The sequence below is a fragment of the Entelurus aequoreus genome, linkage group LG12, assembly GCF_033978785.1.
Source record: "Entelurus aequoreus isolate RoL-2023_Sb linkage group LG12, RoL_Eaeq_v1.1, whole genome shotgun sequence".
Classification (NCBI taxonomy): domain Eukaryota; kingdom Metazoa; phylum Chordata; class Actinopteri; order Syngnathiformes; family Syngnathidae; genus Entelurus; species Entelurus aequoreus.
The window spans coordinates 50,226,915-50,254,807 of NC_084742.1; the positions used below are offsets into that span (position 1 = coordinate 50,226,915).

At 43.4% G+C, this 27,893-nt stretch overlaps 1 protein-coding gene and 1 long non-coding RNA gene across 3 annotated transcripts in view; one reads left to right on the forward strand and one right to left on the reverse strand.

Annotated features, from left to right (window-relative positions):
• Positions 1 to 225: 225 nt before the first annotated feature.
• The window catches only part of tnk1 (tyrosine kinase, non-receptor, 1), a 65,269-nt gene continuing 37,601 nt past the window's right edge, over positions 226 to 27,893 (reverse strand). Inside the window, exons 7-14 of one of the 2 annotated variants that reach the window (XM_062066188.1) lie at positions 24,884 to 25,010; positions 24,647 to 24,793; positions 24,477 to 24,571; positions 24,158 to 24,403; positions 24,013 to 24,080; positions 9,174 to 9,664; positions 9,005 to 9,100; positions 226 to 1,057 (exon numbers count right to left, since the gene is read on the reverse strand). In XM_062066188.1, the coding sequence (XP_061922172.1) occupies positions 881 to 1,057; positions 9,005 to 9,100; positions 9,174 to 9,664; positions 24,013 to 24,080; positions 24,158 to 24,403; positions 24,477 to 24,571; positions 24,647 to 24,793; positions 24,884 to 25,010 (1,447 nt within the window). In that variant the 3' untranslated portion in view covers positions 226 to 880. The remainder of the gene's footprint in view (positions 1,058 to 9,004; positions 9,101 to 9,173; positions 9,665 to 24,012; positions 24,081 to 24,157; positions 24,404 to 24,476; positions 24,572 to 24,646; positions 24,794 to 24,883; positions 25,011 to 27,893) is intronic. The other variant, XM_062066187.1, reaches the window with a different exon arrangement.
• LOC133662302 (uncharacterized) lies at positions 571 to 27,799 on the forward strand. Its single transcript, XR_009828090.1, has 3 exons — positions 571 to 1,060; positions 24,174 to 24,242; positions 27,476 to 27,799. It is a non-coding gene; the product is annotated as an uncharacterized LOC133662302 (long non-coding RNA).

Consider the following 27,893-nt stretch of genomic DNA (forward strand, 5'->3'; position numbering starts at 1 on the left):
CGCTCTTTAAACATTATCGGACATCTCTAATATTTACATCTCGCTCTTTAAACTGAGGCGGAAACCGTGGCAGCTTTGCACACACACACACCTACACACACACACACACACACACACACACACACACACACACACACACACACACACACACACACACACACACACACACACACACACACACACACACACACACACACACACACACACAGACGAGGTGAGTAAGTGACCGAGGCTGTGACCAAACTCTGTGATTTATTTCACTGTGACAGAAAATAAACATTTACATTTAAAATTGCAGTCGAAACTTCCCGCTAGGAACTCGGAAATTCCGACTACAAATGGAATGCACCAAAAAAACTCCAGACGGCAACATGATCTGCACATCCGCGAACCGTTGCAATTCCCGCTTTGTGAGGGTCTCGTTTGTCACTAGCAGGTGTTCACAAAGAAAAAGTGGCCAAGAGGATTGGAAAGTGGCTAACACTGTGTTTATGCATAGGATCTGTGTGTCATGGTCACACAAGCTGCTTCACTTACATAGAAATTCCTATCAATGTTGTAATTTTACAAGAATATGTCGTGATTCAAGAGAATATTCAGTTGTATTCTTGCAAGAAATAAATTTTATTTTTTTTCAGTAATGTATGAAAGATCTTTTGGAACGCATTTATTGCAAGGAAAAAATTGGAATTGTACAAAACTCATCAGTCGATCAGATGAATTTATTGAACCTAATATTTACAACCAGTATGACATAAAATATAGCAAGCCAACAACAATATAAAAAAGTACCGTCTTTATAAATGTGTCCGATAAATTGTCATCATCCATCTTTATGTTGTCTTTTTTTCAGCGGCGCAAGTTGTCTTTCTTTTTGTTCTTACACTCGTCTCTCTGAGATGACAGTCGTTCGATCCCTCTCTCCGGAAGCGGATCGGTCGTCGCGCGACCACCGGATCAGGTAGCGGCTGGCCATCTGAAGGTTCCACTGGTACCTGGAGAGGATCCTTAGGCAGTCCTCTCGGGAACAAAGACTCAGTGAGTACAGCTGCTCCAACTGGTGAGTCGAGAGATGACACAAAATGAGACGTGAAGCGTTTTTGAGCCTTCAAATATTGTGGATCGATCATGTTTGTCTCAGTTTAATGTCTTGCACATTGAATTTGGACCTCATTGTTGGTCACATTTGACCCTTGGTGCTAGCTGGTAGGTTCCAAGTCAACCACAATTGTGGAATGTTGCTCAACTCCTCCTCATTGGCATGTTGCTGAATATTGGCAAGAACCGATTTTCTTGGTGTGCCACACTGATGTTCGTGTTATTGGGTTTCTTTTATCTATACATGGTAGTGCGCAATATGTAGTGTTTATTACTCATTTTTTGTTTTTTATTACTTTTTACCTCTGCTTACGTAAAAACCTGCACTGCAACAACGTAATGCCCCCATTGTGGGAGAAATTAAACTCTGAGAACACCTTGGACCACAAGGAGTCATATGATTATAATTTTTATTCTAAATGTAAAACACTTCCTTGTGGTCTAAAAAACATGTAATGGTGGTTCTTTGGTCAAAATGTTGCATAGATGATGTTTTACAGATCATCTTCAAGCAGCTTTCTAACAGTCGCTTGAGGATGCGCCGTTTTGTGGGCGGTCTTATTTATGTGGCTCACCTTCGGCAGCGTCTTCTCCCCGTCATCTTTGTTGTAGCGGTGTAGCGTGCAAGGACGGGGGTGGAAGAAGTGTCAAAAGATGGAGCTAACTGTTTTAATGACATTCAGACTTTACTTCAATCAATAACGGAGCAGCATCTCCTCATCTGTGGCTCACTAGTGCAACAACAACGCCGGAAATGTGTCCCGTGAAAAACCGTCCGACCGGAACTCTCTAATAACTAAAGTTCCTTGGGTGAATAATGTAAACTCACTTCACCGGTATGTTTTACCGCTTTCATGGCGAGTTTACTGACAGATATAAGTAAGAACTAGGGTTGGGCGATATATCGATTATACTCGATATATTGCGGGTTTGTCTCTGTGCGATATAGAAAATGACTATATCGTGATATTCGAGTATACGTTCTCAGGCAGTTGCTTTTAGCTGCAGGCATTACACGACAGGCGTTTCTCACTCTTTCTTGTCTCTCCTTCTCACAGAGACATAAAACAAGCGCACCTTCTTACATACGTCACATACTGTCACGCGTGCAACGTCACACGCCCTCGCGGAACAGAGAGGTAGCGGCATGGTAACGTTAGCTGTGATGCTAGTGGTGCGGTGCGAGTGTTAATACGAGAGAGAGAAGGTGCGAATCTGGTAACAAATGAAGGAAGAATTAATTCCCAAGAAAAACAGCACGGGGTCCATCGTCTGGCGGTGGTTTGGCTTCAAGCGGCAATATGTTGACCAATTATGCGGCAAAAGCGTTGCTACAAAAAGTAGCACCACTGCTAATTTGTAGCATGACTTGAAAAGTCCGCGACTGCGGATGTTGTGGATCGGTGGAGGGAATACTTCGAAGACCTCCTCAATCCCACCGACACGTCTTCCTATGAGGAAGCAGTGCCTGGGGAACCTGTGGTGGGCTCTCCTATTTCTGGGGCTGAGGTTGCTGAGGTAGTTAAAAAGCTCCTCGATGGCAAGGCCCCAGGGGTGGATGAGATCCGCCCGGAGTTCCTTAAGGCTCTGGATGCTGTGGGGCTGTCTTAGTTGACAAGACTCTGCAGCATCGCGTGGACATCGGGGGCGGTACCTCTGGATTGGCAGACCGGGGTGGTGGTTCCTCTCTTTAAGAAGGGGAACTGGAGGGTGTGTTCCAACTATCGTTGGATCACACTCCTCAGCCTTCCCGGTAAGGTCTATTCGGGTGTACTGGAGAGGAGGCTACGCCGGATAGTCGAACATCGGATTCAGGAGGAACAGTGTGGTTTTCGTCCTGGTCGTGGAACTGTGGACCAGCTCTATACTCTCGGCAGGGTCCTTGAGGGTGCATGGGAGTTTGCCCAACCAGTCTACATGTGCTTTGTGGACTTGGAGAAGGCATTCGACCGTGTCCCTCTGGAAGTCCTGTGTCAGAGTTTGGTCCGCATTGCCGGCAGTAAGTCGGACACGTTTCCAGTGAGGGTTGGACTCCGCCAAGGCTGCCCTTTGTCACCGATTCTGTTCATAACTTTTATGGACAGAATTTCTAGGCGCAGTCAAGGCGTTGAGGGGATCCGGTTTGGTGGCTGCAGGATTAGGTCTCTGCTTTTTGCAGATGATGTGGTCCTGATGGCTTCATCTGGCCAGGATTTTTAGCTCTCACTGGATCGGTTCGCAGCCGAGTGTGAAGCGACTGGGATGAGAATCAGCACCTCCAAGTCAGAGTCCATGGTTCTCGCCCGGAAAAGGGTGGAGTGCCATCTCCGGGTTGGGGAGGAGACCCTGCCCCAAGTGGAGGAGTTCAAGTACCTAGGAGTCTTGTTCACGAGTGAGGGAAAAATGGATCGTGAGATTGACAGGCGGATCGGTGCGGCGTCTTCAGTAATGCGGACGCTGTATCGGTCCGTTTTGGTGAAGAAGGAGCTGAGCCGGAAGGCAAAGCTCTCAATTTACCGGTCGATCTACGTTCCCATCCTCACCTATGGTCATGAGCTTTGGGTTATGACCGAAAGGACAAGATCACGGGTATAAGCGGCCAAAATGAGTTTCCTCCGCCGGGTGGCGGGGCTCTCCCTTAGAGATAGGGTGAGAAGCTCTGCCATCCGGGGGGAGCTCAAAGTAAAGCCACTGCTCCTCCACATCGAGAGGAGCCAGATGAGGTGGTTCGGGCATCTGGTCAGGATGCCACCCGAACGCCTCCCTCGGGAGGTGTTTAGGGCACGTCCAACCGGTAGGAGGCCACGGGGAAGACCCAGGACACGTTGGGAAGACTATGTCTCCCGGCTGGCCTGGGAACGCCTCGGGATCTCCCGGGAGGAGCTGGACGAAGTGGCTGGGGAAGAGGGAAGTCTGGGCTTCCCTGCTTAGGCTGCTGCCCCCGCGACCCGACCTCGGATAAGCGGAAGAAGATGGATGGATGGATGGATGGACTTGAAAAGTCACCCGCTAGAGAATGAAGAGTGCTTGAAACTCCGCATGTCAACATGTCTGTTCGGTGCCACACCAACAAAATGCCCAAGCAACCATTTCCCGATCAACACCGTATGAAACAAATGGTCAACAACCGAAGGAGATAACGTCCGCAGGAACCTACCACATAGCGAAGGACATACACTATTTGATTTCCTATTATGCAGCTCATTTTTATTTGACACTTATTGAAATATCTTGTGTGACATCATGCAGAAAAGTGCACTTTATTTGTTTTTAACTATTGTAGTGGCGTTCTGTACAAAAAGGCCATGTCATGATACACGATATATATCTCGATATTTTGCCTTAGTCTTGAATGAACACATGATGGATATAATCACAGTATGATGATTCTATATGTCTACATTAAAATATTCTTCTTCATACTGCATTAAAGGCCTACTGAAATGATTTTTTTTTATTTAAATGGGAATAGCAGATCCATTCTATGTGTCATACTTGATCATTTCGCGATATTGCCATATTTTTGCTGAAAGGATTTAATAGAGAAAATCGACGATAAAGTTCGCAACTTTTGCTCGCTGATAAAAAAAAGCCTTGCCTGTACCGGAAGTAGCGTGACGTCACAGGAGCTAGTATTCCTCACAATTCCCCATTGTTTACAATGGAGCGAGAGAGATTCGGACCGAGAAAGTGACGATTACTCCATTAATTTGAGCGAGGATGAAAGATTCGTAAATGAGGAACGTTACAGTGAAGGACTTGAGAGGCAGTGATGGACGTATCTTTTTTCGCTCTGACCGTAACTTAGGTACAAGCTGGCTCATTGGATTCCACACTCTCTCCTTTTTCTATTGTGGATCACGGATTTGTATTTTAAACCACCTCGGATACTATATCCTCTTGAAAATGAGAGTCGAGCACGCGAAATGGACATTTAAAGTGACTTTTATCTCCAAGACAATACATCGGTGACACACTTAGCTACTGAGCTAACGTGATAGCATCGTTCTCAAATGAAGATAGAAACAAAATAAATAAACCCCTGACTGGAAGGATAGACAGAAGACCAACAATAATATTAAACCATGTACATGTAACTACACGGTTACAAATTCTCAGCCTGGTAAGGCTTAACTATGCTGTTGCTAACGACGCTAAGGCTAATTTAGCAACTTAGCAACCGGACCTCACAGAACTATGTACTCTCTCCTTTTTCTATTGTGGATCACGGATTTGTATTTTAAACCACCTCGGATACTATATCCTCTTGAAAATGAGAGTCGAGCATGCGAAATGGACATTTAAAGTGACTTTTATCTCCAAAACAATACATCGGTGACACACTTAGCTAATGAGCTAACGTGATAGCATCGTTCTCAAATGAAGATAGAAACAAAATAAATAAACCCCTCACTGGAAGGATAGACAGAAGACCAACAATAATATTAAACCATGTACATGTAACTACACGGTTAAAAATTCTCAGCCTGGTAAGGCTTAACTATGCTGTTGCTAATGACGCTAAGGCTAATTTAGCAACTTAGCAACCGGACCTCACAGAACTATGTACTCTCTCCTTTTTCTATTGTGGATCACGGATTTGTATTTTAAACCACCTCGGATACTATATCCTCTTGAAAATGAGAGTCGAGCATGCGAAATGGACATTTAAAGTGACTTTTATCTCCAAGACAATACATCGGTGACACACTTAGCTACTGAGCTAACGTGATAGCATCGTTCTCAAATGAAGATAGAAACAAAATAAATAAACCCCTGACTGGAAGGATAGACAGAAGACCAAAAATACTATTAAACCATGTACATGTAACTACACGGTTAAAAATTCTCCGCCTGGTAAGGCTTAAAAATGCTGTTGCTAACAACGCTAAGGCTAATTTAGCAACTTAGCAACCGGACCTCACAGAACTATGATAAAACATTAGCGCTCCACCTACGCCAGCCAGCACTCATCTTCCCATCAACAGCCATGCTCACCTGCATTCCAGCGATCAACGGCGCGACGAAGGACTTCATCCGTGGGTTTGGCGGCAAGCATCGGCTAGGCGTAGTAAGTAGTCCTTGTTGTGTTGCTGTAAGTATTGTACTTAGACGCTAAGACACCGATCGATCCCACCTACAACGTTCTTCTTTGCAGCCTCCATTGTTCATTAAACAAATTGCAAAAGATTCACCAACACAGATGTCCAGAATACAGTGGAATTTTGTCGAAGAAAACAAGAGGCTTTTCTATCGGGTCTGATGGGGTCCAACCACTTCCGTTGCTTTTGTGACGTCACGCGCATAAATCATATCCAAAGGAGTTTTTCAACCGGAAGTGTGGCGGGAATTTTAAAATTGCACTTTATAAGTTAACCCGGCCGTATTGGCATGTGTTGCAATGTTAAGATTTCATCATTGATATATAAACTATCAGACTGCGTGGTCGGTAGTAGTGGCTTTCAGTAGGCCTTTAATATATGCTCATTTTAAACTTTCATGCAGAGAGGGAAATCACAACTAAGTCAATTTACCAAAACTGTATTTATTAAACAGTTATTAAGCAGTGGCACAAACATTCATGTCATTTCCAAAACAGAAAGTGCAAGATTGTCAGAGACATTTTAAAACAAGCTATTAGTGCACTTTTGTGCATGATGTCACTAAGATGACATATCAAAACAACACTAAATTAAAGTGCACTTTTTGTACAGAACGCCACTACAATAGTTAAAAACAAATAAAGTGCACATTTGTGCATGATGTCACACAAGATATTTCAATAACTGTCAAATAAAAATTAGCTGCATAATAGGAAATCAAATAGTGTATGTCCTTCACTATGTGGTAGGTTCCTGCGGACGTTATCTCCTTCTGTTGTTGATTTTTTTTTTCATACGGTGTTGATCTGGAAATAGTTGCTTCAGCATTTTGTTGGTGTGGCACCGGCCGGAGATGTTGACACGCAGGGTTTCAAGCACTCTTCATTCTCTAGCGCAGGGGTGGGCAATTAATTTTTACCGGGGGCCGCATGAGCTACCCGAGCACTGCTGGAGGGCCACATCGACAATATTTCAATTAAATTTTGCTCAATATTATTTTTGATATATACCGTAAGATAAATAATAATAATAATAATAATAATAATAGTAATACTTCAACATAGTGTGTGTAACAGCATTCCATGACTAATATATATAAATTAACATTAATAATAAATGACAGTAAAATAAGCACACGTATGACTGAGGAGTCATAGTGTAACTTTGTGTGGTGTTTGAGTTGTCTGACTTTTTGTGTGGCCTTAAACGCACCAGTGGTTCAGTGCTATGCGTGTTGGTGACAGATGACAAGTTGCTTTTGGCCTGGTTTGTACGGCAGAAAATGACTAGTTTTTCGAGATAGAATTGTTTTACTCATGTTTTTGGTGTGGTTATGTCCGAATATAAACAGTTTTGTTCAATAAAGTGATCGATATAATTCCTGTCCTCGAAGCATCTCGATAGACGTTACAATAATTGAACGGTGTTCAATTGAACGGTGTTGACGAACACCATTAGGGCCGCTTGTTGTCACTGTCACTCAAAGTTGCATTGCAAAATTACATAGAATAAATATGTTTATTTTGTTTAGAATTCAGATGGGATTTGATTTGGTGCGCGGCATATACTTGCTGCGCGCAGCGGACGCTTGAGCAGTGCGCAATTGCGCAGGCACGCACCTTAGGTGAGGGGACGTTGCTTTGCAGTTCATGTGTTGTTGAAAACACGGCATTCCTCATCAACTTTTCTCTTTTTAGCGTCTCGGGTGTAAACCGTGCATCACTTGTCGCTGCATGTGCACCTTCACTCGTAGGTTACACACGGACACACGCCCATAAATAATACTTTTCAAAATAAAAGCAGCACAGTTGTATTGCGCGCAGGACATAGATGTTTTTTCAACTTTATTTTGTAATTGCAGTTGTTCACATTCACTCACAATCACGCATACGTCCACACGGAAGTAATACAAATAACGATTTTCAAAACAAAAGCAGCACCGTTGTATTGCACACTCGACATAGATACTTTTTTACATTTATTTTGTAATTTATAATTGGCCTCACGCGGGCCGGACAGGGACGCACAAAGGGCCGGATGCGGCCCGCGGGCCGCAGAATGCCCAGGTCTGCTCTAGCGGGTGACTTTTCAAATGATGCTACATTAGCAGTGGTGCTACTTTTTGCAACAACGCTTTTGCCGCATAAATGTTCAACATATTCCCGCTTGAAGCCAAACCACCACCAGACAATGGATCCCGTGCTGTTTTTCTTGGGAATTAATTCTTCCTCCATTTGTTACCAGATTCGCACTTTCTCTCTCTCATATTACCACCCGCACCCCACTGTTAGCATCACAGCTAACGTTAAGGGAGCGTGTGACTTTGCACATGTGACGTATGTAAGAAGGTGAGCTTGTTTTATGTCTCTGTAAGAAAGAGAGACAAGAAAGAGTGGGAAACGCATGCAGTGTAATGCCCGCAACAAAAAGCAACTGCGTAAGAACGTATACTCGAATATCACGATATAGTCAATTTCTATATCGCAGAGACAAACCCGCGATATATCGAGTATATCACCCAGCCCTACTTGCAGGTCACAAGTAAGTGTCCAATCACAGGAGGCGTTAATTTCATTGCCTTGTGGCAACCTCGGTCTACTGTCAACAACTCTCGATCTGATAGTATATCACAACTGTATGTGCCCAGTTCGCCGACACTCTGCAGACCCCTGCCTTAGGGACTTATTCTAAGGGAGTGCAACATTTCAATAAAAGACCAGTGGCACTCAAAATGAAACATGGCGCAAAAGACGGCAATGTTTTGTATCTTTATTTGGGTTTTGTTGCGTAGGAGGCTAACAGCATCAATGATGTGGTAGTCTTACCTTGAGGTGCTGTTCAGCTCGCATTGGGTTCCACTCAGTACGTTGTAGAGCATTTCGAACCTCCTCAATGGTCACTCCATGAACGGAATCCATAACCTAAATCCAGAAAGACGGAGTCTCAATCCGCTCTAATTGCAGGAGAAACGTCTAGAACAGTTTCGTTCCTCACCTGCGAGACGAGGTTGTCTCGCGTGTACTGGGCGTAGGATGGCTTCTCCCGCTCTCTAACCCGTTCTCTGCCGTCCACGTGGTCGTCCAGTTGTGGGGTGGACCGTGCCATTTGAGACATTTTGCCCAGGTTGGGGTTTCCGGCGCTGGGCGGGGGTGGGGGTGGTGGTGGGTAATGAGGTAGAAGCGGCGGGTCTGAAGAAGAGGAGGCAACCAGCACCACCTGAGGAGGCCAAGAGGAACCCTGGTGCGACCCCGGGTGGGCCGTAGGTCGTTTCTGATTCTTCCAGTTGAGTCGCTTGTAATTGGGAGGCGGCGGTCTGGGAGGCGGTTGAATGCTGGCTTCGCTGAAGCGGCGGGTGTCCTGCTGCACCACCACGCTGCGGGCCGTCGGCACAAACGGTCGGCCCTGGTGGTCCGCTTTGGCCGAACCTATCGGCCGGGAACGTGACTCGTGGCCGTTTAAGACCGACTCCAGGCTTCGTGAAAATCCTAAAGACAACGTAAAGAAATTTACTCAATAGAAAAAGACGCCCTGTATTATGGAACCACCCTTACAGCTGGCTCCCAATTGAAGGACTTATTTTCTTGTTTTTTTAAGAATATTCCACTACTATTCTTTGTGTACACACCACATCACAAGATTCTTTGCTAAAATTACTAGCATTGAGAAGAGCATGTGCGGCAGTATAATAAAAAGTGACGCAAAAATCCACACATGGATCTGAGAAGAATTGGAGTCATGAACAGAATATGACCCGTTGTCAACCCACGACTCAAAAGTGACCCTGTGGGAGAATAGAGCTTCATCTTGACTTGTGTGGTCTTCTGTCCTGTGTGGTTAGGGTCAGGGTTATAAATTTTGATGTCTATTTTACTGTTTTAATTGGTTTCACCCTTTAAAATCGTTTTTAATCATATTTATTTTTTATATTGTCTCTGTATTGGTTTTCTATTCATTTATTCTTTGTTTTTATTCAGTCATTGGTGTAGCATAATATTGTTTTTAATATTGTTTTTAATATAGTTAATATTGTTTTTAATATTGTTTTTAACATGGCTGTGCAGCACTTTGGAAACATTCTTGTTGTGTAAATGTGCTATATAAATAAAGTGGATTGGATTGGATTCATCTTAGGTCTTGACTAGAGATGTCCGATAATGGCTTTTTTTACCGATATTCCGATATTGTACAACTCTTAATTACCGATATCAACCGATACCGATATATACAGTTGTGGAATTAACACATTATTATGCCTAATTTTGTTGTGATGCCCCGCTGGATGCATTAAACAATGTAACAAGGTTTTCCAAAATAAATCAACTCAAGTTATGGAAAAAAATGCCAACATGGCACTGCCATATTTATTACTGAAGTCACAAAGTGCATTATTTTTTTTAACATGCCTCAAAACAGCAGCTTGGAATTTGGGGCATGCTCTCCCTGAGAGAGCATGAGGAGGTTGAGGTGGGCGGGGTTGGGGTTTGGTGGTAGGGGGTAGCGGGGGGTGTATATAGTAGTGTCCCGGAAGAGTTAGTGCTGCAAGGGGTTCTGGGGGTTTGTTCTGTTGTGTTTATGTTGTGTTACGGTGCGGATATTCTCCCGAAATGTGTTTGTCATTCTTTGGTGTGGGTTCACAGTGTGGCGCATATTTGTAACAGTGTTAAAGTTGTTTATACGGCTACCCTCAGTGTGATCTGTATGGTTGTTGACCAAGTATGCCTTGCATTTACTTGTGAGAGTGTGAAAAGCCGTAGATATTAAGTGACAGGGCCGGCACGCAAAGGCAGTGCCTTTAAGGTTTATTGGCGCTCTGTACTTCTCCCTACGTCCGTGTACACAGCGGCGTTTGAAAAAGTCATGAATTTTACTTTTTGAAACCGATACCGATAATTTCCGATATTACATTTTAAAGCATTTATCGGCCGATAATATCGGCAGTCCGATATTATTACATTATCCCTAGTCTTGACAATTAATCAAATGTTGTTTTCGATTTCGATTATGGCTTATAACGATTATGAAAATATAATAATCGGAAAAAAATAACACGCCACAAATGCAAATTCCGTAGCTTGTAACGTGGAAACGCATGATGAGTGAATCAGTGAAAGAAAGGGCATGTCTACTACAAGTTTAGGATCTTGCTACTTATTTGACACAGCCTTAAGGTGCCTCGTCAACAGTGTTCTGGTAATTACTTTAAAAAAGTCATTAGTTATAGTTACTTATTACTCTGCCAAAAAAGTATTTGAATTAGTAACGGAGTTACTCCTAAATACATTTAATTAATTACTAGGAGACATGCACCTGGGGATAGGTTGGTTGGCAACACTAAATGGTGGGTGAATGTTGTGTTGGCTCTTCCAAGAGGTGCACACTTGTCAAGGGTGTACCCCAACTTCCGTCCGAATGCAGCAGGGATAGGCTCCAGCATCCCCGAGAGGGACAAGCAGTAGAAAATGGATGGGTGGATGGAACGTAACTAATACGTTACTTGTGTTACCGCTGGTTAATAGAGATTGAATGTGCTTCGATAGCTGTCATATCTCCTCGTCAACAAACGGGGTATTGTTTGGATGGCAAGTTTGTCACTTCAATCATTGATTTGTTGTTCAATATTTCCACTGCGTATGTTGTTGTCTGCTTTGTCACAGTGTGATGGTACCTCTTCCTGTTAGATATCAAGTTCATTTTAGTGCGGTGCTGCTTGTTGCTTTCACGAGTAAACATATATTTCCTGCATTGAACTTAAGAAGCTGTCTTATTGTCGACATAAAACCACATCAAAAGTAGTGTGCCACATTACATCAAGATATCGCTAATGGCGTTGTAACGGACCTATAATTAATTCATTAGATTACTCGTTACTAGTAAGAGTAACAGTGTTACTAACCGCGGACAAAGTCACATAATTAGCCAATAAAACGGAATCCGCTGTTAAATACAGGATATCAGGGAAATTTACATAAATGTGAGTGAAATGCTGTCATTGTGAGGAGAAGGACATTTTTGGTTGGGAAAATAATGTGTCCCTGTCCCACAGTGGAGACGGCCACTTAAAACAGAGACTAAACTATAAAGCTAAAGCTAGCAAGAACAATCCATACACCCAAGACATATCTCATCGGCTTGTGTTGTTGTGAACGACATCATTCGTGTGCTGTGACCTGGATGTGCAAAAAAATGTTAACATTTCATAAAACAAATTGCAATCACAGAAAAAACAATAGACGATACATTTTAGAATCTCAGGAAGCACAAAAACAAAAGCTGAAACAACTTACAATTTCAGAAAACAAATGAACAAAAGACGAAACACTTTACAATTTTAGAAAATACAAAAACAAAAAAACGTAAAATTTCAGCATACACAAAAACAAGCAATTTACAATTTCATACACTGGAAAGGGAATGTCCCAAAATTCGAGATTGACAACTAAATCAGCCAATAATTGTGTTCATGTCCGCACAGCTCTAATGAAGTCAAGACTCAGCGGCTGTGACAAAATGATTGGCTGATTTAGTTGTCAATATGTAATTTTGGAATTCCCTTTTCCGGTTTCGGCTTGTGTTTTTCTGAAATTGTAAAGTGTTAATTTGTTTTCTAAGATTGTAAAGTGTTTGTTTTTTTGTCAATTTGTTTTCTGAAATTAAAAATAGTATTTTGTTTTTGTGTTTTCTGTAATTGTAACTTGCTTCATGAAATGTTAAAGTGTTTCGCACTTCCAGGCCACCGTACTCATAGATGTAACAACAAGGTACGAACAGCAGTGGCAACTTGAGAGGCGCTCTCTCTTTTTTTCAGAGCCTCAAGTCTCCTTATTACTGGTGAAGCTGAGAACAACAGCATATCACACTTCCTCCCTTCACAATAATAGCGCAGTGCGCCACATTCGGTCTGACTGTGCTAACAAATGAAGGTTTCAAAAAAGTACTTTACACAAGCATAATGTGCAATTTAAGCAATACAATTTCATATGCTTTGACCTAAAATACTGGTCACAATTGTATTGCACCAATAAATATTTTTGCATTTAACCAACAAACATTTTGACACAAAAAGCACAAATTCTATGGTGGTAAAATAGGTGTAAATGTTAAAAAACGGAATTTAAAACCATTAAAAACAGAAAAAACAAGTTTTATTGTTATTTAAATGTATTGTTATTACTCTTATTATTTTACTTGTTGTGGGTTATTTGTTACTTAATAATATCCGTCCATCCATCCATTTTCTACCGCTTATTCCCTTCGGGGTCGCGGGGGGCGCTGGAGCCTATCTCAGCTACAATCGGGCGGAAGGCAGGGTACACCCTGGACAAGTCGCCACCTCATCGCAGGGCCAACACAGATAGACAGACAACATTCACACTCACATTCACACACTAGGGCCAATTTAGTGTTGCCAATCAACCTATCCCCAGGTGCATGTCTTTGGAGGTGGGAGGAAGCCGGAGTACCTGGAGGGAACCCACCGTTTAAAAAAACCCCCAACTATATTTAAAATTGAGTTTTGGTGGTGCAATAGATACTTTTTTTTAACGTTTTCAAATTAATGAATTATTATGTAATTAATCGTGATTACAATATCATTCAAAATAATCGGGATTATTATTTTTGCCATAATCGTCCAGCCCAAAACTCTGTCAATAAAAAAGGCCATCATTTGTTGTTGTCCTGCTGCCCATGTGACCAACGACAACTGATACACTTGGCCAAGACTTTCCTGATGGCAACACTGGCAGAGAATCCAATAGCGTTGCTGCAACCTTGCCAGCGCATAGTTCCTGCCACCATGGCCAACCTCCTGATGAATGTGTTGTATGATGAGGTTAGAGACATGCAGGTCTTTTTTAGGTATTATATCTCAGAGTTTAGACTCCATGGGCATGGCAGCCTTGCTCGGTCGTCTTCCAACTCTCAAAACTCCCTCCTCCAGTGTGGGATTGATATTATATCATGACTGTTTCCTTTCACCCACTCTCTCTTCTAGAGGCAAGCTCGTTAATCTGGGAACTTTTTCCTTTGACAGCTCCTAATTATGTTCTGTTCTGCTTCTCTAATCTATTTTACTGAGAGACAACCATACACAAAATAGCCTCCTGTTCTGAAGCACAGAGGTTATCAACATAAACATTTTGCATGATGATTTCAAACACCCATTGGCTAAAGAGCTCTTTGTTATCGTCGGTACATCTCCAGAATTCAAAATTAGCACGGTTTAGGGATAATGTCATCCCAAACAAATGGACGACCATCCTGTACTCTTTCATAACTTTAGTGAAGTCCATATTGGGCTACCAGAGAAAGCGTAGCAGGTCCGTATCTTAATTCTGCACCCAGACCTGGTGGAACATAGCCTCAATGTCAGACATCAGAACAGCGGGCTCCTTCCTGAACCTAGTCAAGACACCAATCAGCATGCTTGTGAGGTCAGGTTCTTGTAGGAGATGCACATTGAGCGGTGCATATTTGAATGACGCCCCACAATCAAATGCAACACAAATCCTTATTTCCTGGGGATGGTATACCCTGTGATGAAAGATGTACCAAACCTTGCTGTCACTGCGCTCCAGATCTGACTGTGGCACTCTCTCAGCATATCCATTGGCAATCAGCTTTTTCATGAATGCAGTGTAGTCTTTGGGGAACAGTGTGTACCTGATGAACTTCCTTTTCAAGCTGAATGTGCGTTGCACAGCAATTTTGCGGCTGTTTTGTGGACCATTTCCAGAAACATGTGGTCCTCCTTTGACAGCCCTGGTTGCTCATCCTGAATATGATCAGGTAAACCTGCCTTGAACTGTCGATTCTAGAGCTCGTCAAGTGTGACAGCAGAAATTCTGTTTACTGAAAGGCCAAACTGACACACTGTCATTTACTGTTCAGCCAAGCATTGTCTTCAGGGCATATGGTCCTGGTGAATTCCAGAGGCACCAAAGCTCCTGGCTGATTCATACAATTCAGAATCTTCACAGACATGTCTGTATCTGGCAGCAGTGTTAATTTTGTTGACTAAAATGTTTTGTCTTTGTTATCATCAACGACCTATTTTACCATGACTAAAATAGAACGATAACAAATCACAACAAATGCTCGTTGAAAAAGCAATGACAAAATTCACAATTCAACAAAAATGTTGACAGAGACGAAATCCAATCATATTTAATTTTGTATTTAGGCGGGTGGATGAGGTATCCAACCACAGTTGCATGTCAGAGAGGGGCAGAGGGTAAATCACAAAGGGGATCCAATCAGAGCTACTGGTTTTGTAAGGCACAGTGTTTTGATTTTTCACGGGGAAAACAGGAATGTATTGTTACACACCTCGATAAAGGTCCAACTTGAAGCGTCGTCTGCAGCTGCTATCAGGACATCTGCGCAACAGAGTAAGTAGGCCGAAGCGACTATTTCGAAATTACTGATACTGTACTGAATTACGGTTACTGTTAAAAATGGTAGAGCCGGAGCAAGACTGATTACTCTACCACTACATTTGTTGTAGCATGTTGAAGAGGTTCATTTAGCCTACTAATGTGTATTTATAAATGGTTGATTTATATAGGCTAGTAAGGTAAAGTTTTGTACCTGACAAGTTTCGGCTATCTTGCTTCTGCAGCCTTCATCAGAGGTGTCACGTGATGTTAGCGTGACGTCATCTGTGACGTGTTATATGATGAAGGCTACAGAAGCAAGATAGCCGAAACTTGTCAGGTACAAAACTTTACCTTACTATCCTATATAAATCAACCATTTATAAATATTTGTTGTAGCAGCTGTAGGCCAACTCGGCCACTAATTTAATAAGCAAGATAACTGTACAGCGCACACAATGTCCTCGGCACACTGTTCAGCTATTAATTGCACAACCTGACAACCTAAAAGACCAAATTTCTAATTTTTCAAGCTAACACACAAAGAAAGACAGGTATGCGAGATACGTTTTAGATTTATAACACTGGTTGTGGTTTTTAAACAAGACCTTGGCCAAGATGCCAATCGTGCACTCAGTGTAGTTGTACACAATATAGAATAAAAATAATTTGTTTCGTCAAATGTTCGTTTTAGTCATAAATTATTCAACATTTGAAAAAAGGCTTAATTTCAGCTAAAATAATAACACAGTGACGTTAGTGTGAAATGGACTTATTGATATATTCATGTAGTGTAGGTCTTCTTGTGAATTTAATTTTTGAGATGCTCTGTAATGATGAAAGCGGTTTCAAGACAATTAAAAAAAAACCACAACCATTCAAATTTTTAAGGTCGTTGCTTCAAGATTCCCCTCGAGGACAGTGCAGCGGAGATGGAACAAACTCCTTCCTTGTCAACAACACCTGGAGAGATGAACTCTGTTCCTTTGCCATCGCCTGCAGAGCAACTCCAGGCCTACAGACTTAACACACACACATGGATACATATGCCCACATACCCCCACCCCACGCTTTTGCCAGCGCTTAAACCCCCTAAGGGCGATGGACGGCTGGAGCAGCGCTAAAAGAGATGCAGCTTCGCCACCGGAGGGCACCCCCACTCCCCTCTTGTTGCAAGTCTTGTGGTTTCTGTGTCGTAACATGTTTATTTGTGCTTACCAGCTATCAATTTTTTCCCCCCCATAGGAGCCCTGCCCGGTTTTTGCTGACTAAGTGACTATCCTGAGCAACTTCGTCGGCGAGAGGCTGAATAGGGGATAAAAAATACCTAGCCCTACACGCTGGCTGTCGTTGCGTCAGTGAACACTGCTCCAAAGTATTTCCTTTTTAGTAGGTTTATTATTATAAATGTGAAAAGAAGAACATACAGAAAAGTAGTGAAACAATAAAACAAGGCAGTCAGCCAAAAAATATGACTTCTGCATTCACCCTCTCTCATTGCAAACACATTAAACCCGCTAAAACAGCTGATTTTAAACACTTCCGCCGCTGACGTACCACCTCCACAACATGACATGCAGCCCACGTTATCATACAATAAACCAAAACTATAGTGGCCACAATGCGAGTATTAGAGGCATAACAGCATAGCATGACCTGCCATGACCACCTTTTGTTCCTGACCCACAATTTGGATGCCCTGTACTAAGTGAAACCTGCTTCCCATGGCTTTACTATAACTCAGGCCCAATCCCAATACACCCCCTCACTCACTACCACTAGCCATCACCCACTACACCCTTAAAATGAAGCAACAAGGGGTAGAACTTTGTAATCTTCCCTAGGAGTTGGGACACCACTTGCTACGTTACTGCGAAGTTTACGTTCAGGCACTTAAGCGACTACATAGTTACGTTTGCACATACGTCCCACCTAGAGTTGTCCCAATACCAATATTTTGATACCAAAATCCATCCATCCAGCCACCCATTTTCCGCCGCTTATCTGAGTCCGGGTCGCGGTGGCAGCAATCTAAGCAGAGATGCCCAGACTTCCCTGTCCCCAGCCACCTCCTCTAGTACTACAGGGGGGATACAGAGGCGTTCCCAGGTCAGCTGTGAGACATAGTGCCTCCAACGTGTCCGAGGTCTGCCCCGAGTACCAGCTGGACATGCATAAAACACCTCAACAGGCGTCCAGGAGGCATTCGTAGTAGATGCTCGAGCCATCTCAGCTGGGTCCTCTCGACGTGAAGGAGCAGCGGCTGTACTCTGAGTCTCTCCCGGACGGCCGAGCTCCTCACCCTATCTCTGAAGGTGATCCCAGACAACCTGCGCAGGAAACTGATTTCTGTCGCTTTTATTTGCGACCTTGTCCTTTTTTGTCATTACCCAAAGTTCATGACCATAGGTGAGGGTAGGAACGTAGACTGACCTGTAAATCGAGAGCTTCGTCTTCTGGCTGAGCTCCTTCTTCACCACAACAGACCGGTGGGCAGACGTTGCACCAATCCGTCTGACCCTGACATACTTGAACTATTCCACTTGAGGCAGAACTTCACTCCCGACCCGAGGGGCGCAGTCCACCCTTTTCCGAACTGAGAACCATGGCCTCAGATTTGAACGTACTGATCTTCATCCCAGCAGCTTCACACTCGGCTGCAAACCACCCCAGTGAACGCTTAAGGTCCCAGCCGGATGCAGCAAACAGGACCACATCATCTGCAAAAAGCAGAGATGCAATCCTCTGGCAACCAAACTGGAAAACTTCCACACCCTGACTACGCCTAAAAATTCTGTCCATAAAGATAGTGAACAGGCGTGGGCATCGGGGGTGGTAACTCTGGATTGGCAGACAGGGGTGGTGGTTTCTCTCTTTAAGAAGGAGAACTATCGTGGGATCACATTCCTCAAGCCTTCCCGGTGAGGTCTATTCAGGTGTACTGGAGAGGTGGCTAAGCCGGATAGTCGAACCTCGGATTCAGGAGGAACAGTGTGGTTTTCGTCCTGGTCGTGGAACTGTGGACCAGCTCTATACTCTCGGCAGGGTCCTTGAGGGTGCATGGGAGTTTGCCCAACCAGTCTTCATGTGCTTTGTGTACTTGGAGAAGGCATTTGATCGTGTTCCTCGGAAAGTCCTGTGGGGAGTGCTCAGAGAGTATGGGGTATCAGACTGTCTGATTGTGGCGGTCCGAACCCTGTATGATTGGTGTCAGAGCATGGTCTGCATTGCGGGCAGTAAGTCGGACCCGTTTTCAGTGAGGGTTAGACTCCACCAGGGCCGCCCTTTGTCACGATTCTGTTCATAACTTTTATGGACATAATTTCTAGGCGCAGTCAAGGCGTTGAGGGGATCCGATTTGGCTGCAGGATTAGGTCTCTGCTTTTTGCATATGATGTGGTCCTGATGGCTTCATTTGGCCAGAATCTTCGGCTCTCACTGGATCGGTTCGCAACAGAGTGTGAAGCGACTGGGATGAGAATCAGCACCTCCAAGTCCTGAGTCAATGGTTCTAGCCCGGAACAGGGTAGAGTGCCATCTCCGGGTTGGGGAAGTGTTCCTTCCCCAAGTGGAGGAGTTCAAGTACCTCAGAGTCTTGTTCACGAGTGAGGGAAAAGTGGATTGTGAGATCGACAGGCGGATCAGTGCGACGTCTTCAGTAATGCGGACACTATCGATCCGTTGTGGTGAAGAAGGAGATGAGCCGGAAAGCAAAGCTCTCAATTTACCGGTCGACCTATGTTCCCATCCTCACCTGTGGTCATGATTTTGGGTTATGATTGAAAGGACAAGATCACGGGTACAAGCGACCAAAATGAGTTTCCTTAGAGATAGGGTAAGAAGCCCTGCCATCCGGATGGAGCTCAAAGTAAAGCCACTGCTCTTCCACATCGAGAGGAGCCGGATGAGGTGGTTCGGGCATCTGGTCAGGATGCCACCCGGACCCCTCCCCGGGGAGGTGTTTAGGGCACGTCCAACCGGTAGGAGGCCATGCGGAAGACCCAGGACACGTTGGGATCCCCTGGGAGGAGCTGGACGAAGTGGCTGGGGAGAGGGAAGTCTGGATTTCTCTGCTTAGGCTGCTGCCCCTGCGACCCGACCTCGGATAAGCGGAAGAAAATGGATGGATGGATGGATGGCATTAAGACAAATACAATCATTAGTAAATACTGAAAACAAAAAAGCTAAAACTATATGGACAAGACAAGTATTATGTAAAACACACATTGTTAATGATAAAACACAAATTAAATAGTGGGAATTTGTTACAAAATTGAGTCAATTAACTTGCATTATTTTACGTTTCGTGTGCGGTTTGGACTGTGCTAATAATTTTCAACAAGCCAAACAGCATGTCTCGTATCTACTGTATATAAGTGCAAGTGGGAAGCTGTTAACTATATCGCCTGCCACACTTTAAACTCCTTGCGCACGTGTCAATGTTTTTTATTTGAACCTAAATTTAAAGCAATGATGGTCATGCTGTATTGACACATTTGGCGAGGCATGTTTTAAAGCATTCATATCCCCTACCCTTCGTTATGCACACTGCCCCTACATGCAAAGAGTCATTGGGACACCACTACTTTAACGGGAACGCGCACAATGTAGGGATTGGGCTAAAAAGTAGGGTAAGGGGGTGTATGCTGATTATCGGTCCTGCTAGACACCAACATCTATTTAATAATACCACCTTAACATTTGACAACCAAACAATTACACAAGGCGACTCGGTAAAGAATCTGGGTATTATCTTCGACCCAACTCTCTCGTTTGAGTCACACATTAAGAGTGTTACTAAAACGGCCTTCTTTCATCTCCGTAATATCGCTAAAATTCGTTCCATCTTGTCCACTAGCGACACTGAGATCATTATTCATGCGTTCGTTACGTCTCGTCTCGATTACTGTAACGTATAATTTTTCGGGTCTCCCTATGTCTAGCATTAAAAGATTACAGTTGGTACAAAATGCGGCTGCAAGGCTTTTGACAAAAACAAGAAAGTTTGATCATATTACGCCTATACTGGCTCACCTGCACTGGCTTCCTGTGCACTTAAGATGCGACTTTAAGGTTTTACTACTTACGTATAAAATACTACACGGTTTAGCTCCAGCCTATCTCGCCGATTGTATTGTACCATATGTCCCGACAAGAAATCTGCGTTCAAAGAACTCCGGCTTATAAGTGATTCCTAGAGCCAAAAAAAAGTCTGTGGGCTATAGAGCGTTTTCTATTCGGGCTCCAGTACTCTGGAATGCCCTCCCGGTAACAGTTAGAGATGCTACCTCAGTAGAAGCATTTAAGTCCCATCTTAAAACTCATTTGTATAATCTAGCCTTTAAATAGACCCCCCTTTTTTTAGACCAGTTGATCTGCCGTTTCTTTTCTTCTCTCCTCTTCTCCCCTGTCCCTTGCGAGGGGGAGTTGCATAGGTCCGGTGGCCATGGATGAAGTGCTGGCTGTCCAGAGTCGGGACCCCGGGTGGACCACTAGCCTGTGCATCGGTTGGGGACATCTCTGCGCTGCTGACCCGTCTCCGCTCGGGATGGTTTCCTGTTGGCCCCGCTGTGGACTGGACTCTCGCTGATGTGTTGGATCCACTGTGGACTGGACTTTCACAATGTTATGTCAGACCCACTCGACATCCATTGCTTTCGGTCTCCCCTAGAGGGGGGGGGGTTACCCACATATGCGGTCCTCTCCAAGGTTTCTCATAGTCATTCACCGACGTCCCACTGGGGTGAGTTTTTCCTTGCCCGTATGTGGGCTCTGTACCGAGGATGTCGTTGTGGCTTGTACAGCCCTTTGAGACACTTGTGATTTAGGGCTATATAAATAAACATTGATTGATTGATTGATTGATATTGGGATTGGGCCTTTCTGTAAAATTACAATGTATTTACCTCGAACAGTTAGACTTAGACTAACTTTATTGATCCACAAGGAAAATTGTTTCTAGTTACTTTTTTGTCTCAATATTATGACTTTCTTCATGAAAGAATATCAACTTCTACCCATCCATATATTTTTCTATACAGATTGTCCTCATTAGTGACACTGGCAAGCTGGAGTCTATCCCAGCTGACTTCAGACTGGTCGCCAGACAATTGGTGGGCACAAATCATCCATCCATCCATTTTCTACCGCTTGTCCTGTTCGGGGTTGCGGGGGGTGCTGGCGCCTATCTCAGCTGCATTCGGGTACACCCTGGACAAGTCGCCACCTCATCTCAGGGCCAATACAGATAGACAGACAACATTCACACTCACATTCACACACTAGGGCCAATTAAGTGTTGCCAATCAACCTATCCCCAGGTGCATGTCTTTGGAGGTGGGAGCAAGCCGGAGTACCCGGAGGGAACCGAAACAGACAAATATTCACAGCCACATTCACACCTGTGGACAATTTAGAGTCCTAACACGCATGCTTTTGGTATCTGGGAGAAAGCTGGAGTTACCAGAGAAAACCCACGCATGCATAAAGAGGACATTCAAACTCCACACAGATGTGCGGCTACCAGGTAGCAGAATAACAACTTATTTACTTGAAATATTCGCTCATTAAAAATGTAATTTCATTTCCATTACATTTGCATCATTAGTTGTCTTTAAATTCCAATACTATTACTTTTCCCCACACATTATGGCTATGGTATTTACTTAAACCATTTTTGTCAAGATATTCATTGACACTTGTTTTGTTGTTGTTTTATTCAACTCCTAGCAATTAAATTCAGCTTTAAATATGCTCTTTGTTTTTTGGGGTTCCATAGCTTTCAAACCAAATTAACAAATCATTCCATCTACAGACGCCCCGTTTTTTGTTTTGTAGTTTTTCAGCTTTCCGTCCATCCATCTATCCATCCATCCATCCATCCATTTTCTACCGCTTGTCCATTTTTCCGTCCAACTCCAAGCAAATCATTTCAGCGCTACAGATACACCGTCTTCAGTTTTGCAGTTTTCTACCCAACTCAGAGCAACAAATTTTAGCCTTACAGACACCACATCTTCGGTTAGGTTGTTTTGTAGCAGGAGAACCTGTAATCCAACTTGGAAACGTCCCAAAGACTAGCTACTTATTTCGGCTTTACAGATGTCACCTGCTATTCAGGAGGACATACGATGAATTTGGGCTTTTCCGACTTAAAAATGTTGTTACAAATGTTGGATACTTGTGTTAAAATCATAAGGTTCATGCATTTTAGTGTGCAAGTGTACCTAAAGTTGTGACCGGGTGAATCTCCATCCATCCATCCATTTTCTACCGCTTATTCCCTTCAGGGTCGCGGGGGGCGTCAGGCTCTGCTTTTTATCGATAGATTTATCAGATTTAATTTTTTATTATCTATAGCGGGGGTGTCAAAAGTGTGCATTTTTGTAACATTTTCCTTGTTTTATTTGGCAAGTTGAAAGAACATGGCGCCAGTATGCTGGTTTTTTTCCCAATAAAATACTGGAAAGGATAGAAATGTAGTTTGTCTCTTTTATCCGATTATTAATCGAAGTAATAATCGACAGATTAATCGATTATCAAATTAATCGTTAGTTGCAACCCTAACACACACATATATATATATATATATATATATATATATATATATATATATATATATATATATATATATATATATATATATATATATATATATATATATATATATATATATATATATATATATATATATATATATATATATATATATATATATATATATATATATATATATCCATCCATCCATCCATCCATCCATCCATCCAGCCATCCATCCATTTTCTACCGCTTGTCCCTTTTTGGGGTCGCGGGGGGTGCTGGAGCCTATCTCAGCTGCATTCAGGCGGAAGGCGGGGTACACCCTGGACAAGTCGCCACCTCATCGCAGAGCCAACACAGATAGACAGACAACATTCACACTCACATTCACACACTATGGCCAATTTAGTGTTGCCAATCAACCTATCCCCAGGTGCATGTCTTTGGAGGTGGGAGGAAGCCGGAGTACCCGGAGGGAACCCGGAGGGAACCCACGCAGTCACGGGGAGAACATGCAAACTCCACACAGAAAGGCCGGGATTGAACTCACGACTACTCAGGACCTTCGTATTGTGAGGCAGACGCACTAACCCCTCTTCCACCGTGCTGCCCCCGGGTGAATCTATTTACTGTTAAATTTTGACGGGTGTCTGGAAAAACAATAGTGATGAAGTTTGTCTTCAAGACATACATTTAAACAGTGTACATTTTCAAAAGATGAACTCTGATACTTTTGGGGAGGGTCATCTTGAGTGTCATCAAACTAACATCTTGCTGACAGACTCAAAAAACGGCTTATAAAAGTGACTGCAGAGGAAAATTTACGCAAACTTTACACCAATTCATATTCAATACATATTGTCTAGACCCCAAGCGAGTGTTTTGAATGTAGATTCCTTTAAGGTAAAAAAAGTCGCTACCTGACATTTTCTGCAGATTGGATCCCTCCTTCTCTCTGGTAGTGCCTTGTCTCCAGCTGCCACCAGTGCTGCAGACATGAAAAAACAGTTAATACCATATTTTGGATATGTACTTGTTGTCTCGCTGTAAGAATTTGTCACTGACTCTTCCAGTTTCTCAGGTGTTCCCCAGTTACGATCCGGATGGATGTCCCCGTGACCAGTGTGCTGCAGACTCCCCTTCACCGGAGGTGAGATGTAATTTACGGGGCCTGGGTGACTGGAGGTGCTTGTAATAGAGGAGGCGCTGGCCACAGATGCCACAGGGGTTGGCGGCACTATGATGCTTGGGGGGAACCATCCGACGGTTAGTGTCCTCTGGTTCTGGCCCCGCCACTCGCTTAGCTCCAGACTGCATAGGATGAAGTCAAGAAGTCAAATTTGCACATTTTTCATTATGATCACCATTTTTTTTTGTTTGTTACCCGTGTTCTACAACAGTCACAAGGTCGTTTGGCAGGAGCGCAAGTTTCCGAGGTTCTGCGAACTCCCTCGTGGCTTGGACTTCCATTGGTTTAGCCTGCAGAAAAAGAATGCAGTGAAAAAAACAGTCCTGGTTTTTAAGCAATAAGTGCTTCTATCTTTGCCGGTTTACCTCTGCCACCATTGTAATGAGCTGGTCAAAGTTGGGTCGGTCGGACGGGTTGCACTGCCAACATCTCCTCATGATGCCGTACATCTCCAGGGGACAATCTGGCGGTTTTTCCAAGCGCTCCCCCTCGCGTTCCACGCGCCACAGGATCTGGATTCCAGAAATATTTTCACTTGGAGCTAAAACCGGGGTGGGGTGTCGTTCCAGGTTCTGTTCCAATTAATGCGGACAAGCTCATACCTGTTTTCCCGACAGACCGAACCACGGCTCGTCACAGTAGGTGAACATTTCCCATAGGGTGACGCCAAACATCCACACGTCCGAGCAATGAGAAAAGGAGCCCACACGGAGACTCTCCGGAGCACACCTGAAACCCATATGGTAAAGACCCTTGAATTTGATTTTAGATCTCAAAAATAAGGTAGTGGCCTTTCAGGTCAGGGCTGGTTGTATATACGAGGGGTCAGTGAGAAATGTGAAGGGGGCCTCGTGGACACGCTGCTTTTTCCTGTGCTAAAACAGTAGTAACATTGCCTTCTTCATTGACTTTGGTTGTTAGCTATGTGTCCAACTCCAACCTGGAGAAGTTGATTGCGCTTTGAGGACTCTACCTTCAGACGTGTACAACTTTGGTGTACCGCCTGAGCTAAGCTCCTGCTAGTACAGCTCTTAAGGTCACTGAGGTACGCAGCCCCCTGACCACAATAACGTGGCAATCCCTCAGGGGGGGGAAACAAAACAAAGTATACACAATTAAAGTATCCTTCATCCACATTTTATAAACAATCACAAAACTTATTTTTTTCAACTAGATGGCCTAATATGTGTGATTGCTTTGGAGCAGTCACACATATGGTTTTCTACACCAAAATTAATCTATTTATTCTTCTTCTCCAGATTTTGGCACGCTCTACCTTCCACATTTTTCACCCGATTCAAACCGTTTCAACTTCAAACTGTTCAGCCTATTCGGGAATCGCGGGCTTTCCCTTGACAAATTCCAAACATTTCCAGATTTTCCAGAAATCCAGGACATTTTTCCCATCCAAAATGAACTCGCCATTTTTAAAACTTCCACCATTTCCACATTTTTCAACCGATTCAAACCATTCCACCTTCAACATATTCCACTCATCCTGGACATTCAAACTATCATTTTTTTTAAATTCCAGGAATCCTGAGAATTCACGTTTTTTTCAAACCATTTTTTCTGTCGACTCCTCCTTCCACATTTTTCAACCCACTTCAACCGTTCCTCCATCAAAACATTCCTCTTAATCAGGAAAAAAAACAAAGTTATTTTTTGAACTGGAAAAATTCCTGGTTTTCCCGAAATTCCGTAATACCATTTCACAATAAACATTTTTACAACTTTAACATTTCTCGACCGATTTGAAAAATTCCAACACCGACCATTCAGAACATTAATTTTTAGCATTTTCAAAAAAAATCCCGCTTTTCCCAAAATTGCCAAATTTCAATGAAATTCCCATTGAAAAGAATGAGACATTTTTCAAAGTTCCACAACTCACACATTTTTTGTCCGATCCAAACCGTTCCAACTTCAAAATATTCAGCCTGTTCAGAAATTGTGTGCTCCCTTTCAACAATTCTAAAAAATTCACAGATTTCTTAGAATTCCCAGTCTTTAGGGACATTTACCCCATTCAGAATTAATGATCAAGGGGATGGGTCAAATGCAGAGGACAAATTTCACCACACCTAGTGTGTGTGTGACAATCATTGGTACTTTAATTAAAATTAATTATCCATTTTTTAAATGTCCACAATTCCCACATTTTTCAACCGATTTAAACCATTACACCTTAGACCAGGGGTGGGCAATTAATTTTTCCCGGGGGCCGCATGAGCCACCCGAGCACTGCTGGAGGGCCACATCGACAATATTTAAATTAAATTTTGCTCAATATTATTTTTGATATACCGTAAGATAAATAATAATAATAATAATTAATAATAATACTTTCATTTAACCTAACTAAACTTTATACAAAAGTAGATTGCTTTTGATGGTTTTATTTTTAACACTGTCTTACACTACACTTCCTAAAGTATAATACAATGCAAAAATGTCAATTTCTGCACAGGGTTAATTTAAAGTTTATCCTGCATCCTCTTTAAAAGTCCAACATTTTTCCCCGTCAGATTTGGACAACCATCTGATGTCACACCTGCCAGCTTGTCCCATTTCAGTCCTAACATGTCCAAACACGCATTTACCTATGTGAACAAGTCATTACCTGTGGTTGTCCCTTTTAATTGACTGCATGGCTGCCAGCTACTCCGTGATTTGAAAGTTATCCCACGTAAGAAGATGAGCAGCTAGGCTGTGTCACGTACATTGCAGCTCTCATCCAAAGCCAGCGAAAAACAGTCAAAGTCAGCCGTTCTGTTCTTCAGCTGAAGCTCCAAGTTTCTGGGCATATCAGCGCAACAGAGTCCAATAAGCACTCCTTAATAAACTCTCCGTCAGAAAACGCCTTACTTTTTCTGGCGATTTTGTGAGAAATGACAAAACTGGTCCTGACGGCTGCATTCTGGGGGTGTGAAATATGGCAAAAAGTCCTTGTTGGGTTTGCAGTTTTACCATCAACACATCGGCCTCCCTTGCGTGCTCTTCATCGGACAGATTCCGGTATTTTTCCTCGTGCTTCGTCATGTAGTGGAGATTAAAATTATATTCTTTAAACACAGCAAGCTGTGTACCACAAATTAAGCACACAGCTTTACCTTTAATTTCTGTAAAGAAACACTTGGCAGTCCATGTCTTGTTGAAAACATGGCATTCGTCATCAACTTTTCTCTTTTTAGCGTCTCCGGGGTAACCGTGTGTGGGGAGGCGGGGCCGGCGGACCGACGGCGCCCGCTCCAAGATGGCGGCGAGGAGGTGTGAACGAGGGAGCGGCAAGGTAGGGCGCGCTGGGAGCGACGCCGCAATCAGCATAAGGTGCGTGTAGCGCGCAGCTGAGGACAGTGCAATCACCCTCTCGGACCGTGTAAGAGGGCGAGAGATGTGAACATCAAGAGAGAGACACGGAGAAAGACGGCGGACAGGAGGAAACCATCCTCTGCTACCACGCGAACGACGGCGACGTGCTTGGAAGCAGACGGCGGACGGAAGGAAACCATTCCTGTTCTCACGTAAGAAAAGGCAGCTGCTGAAAAGCACGCAAAAGACTCTTATTGAAATAATAAAGAAGTCTAAACCGTCGCACGACAATGTCTTCCC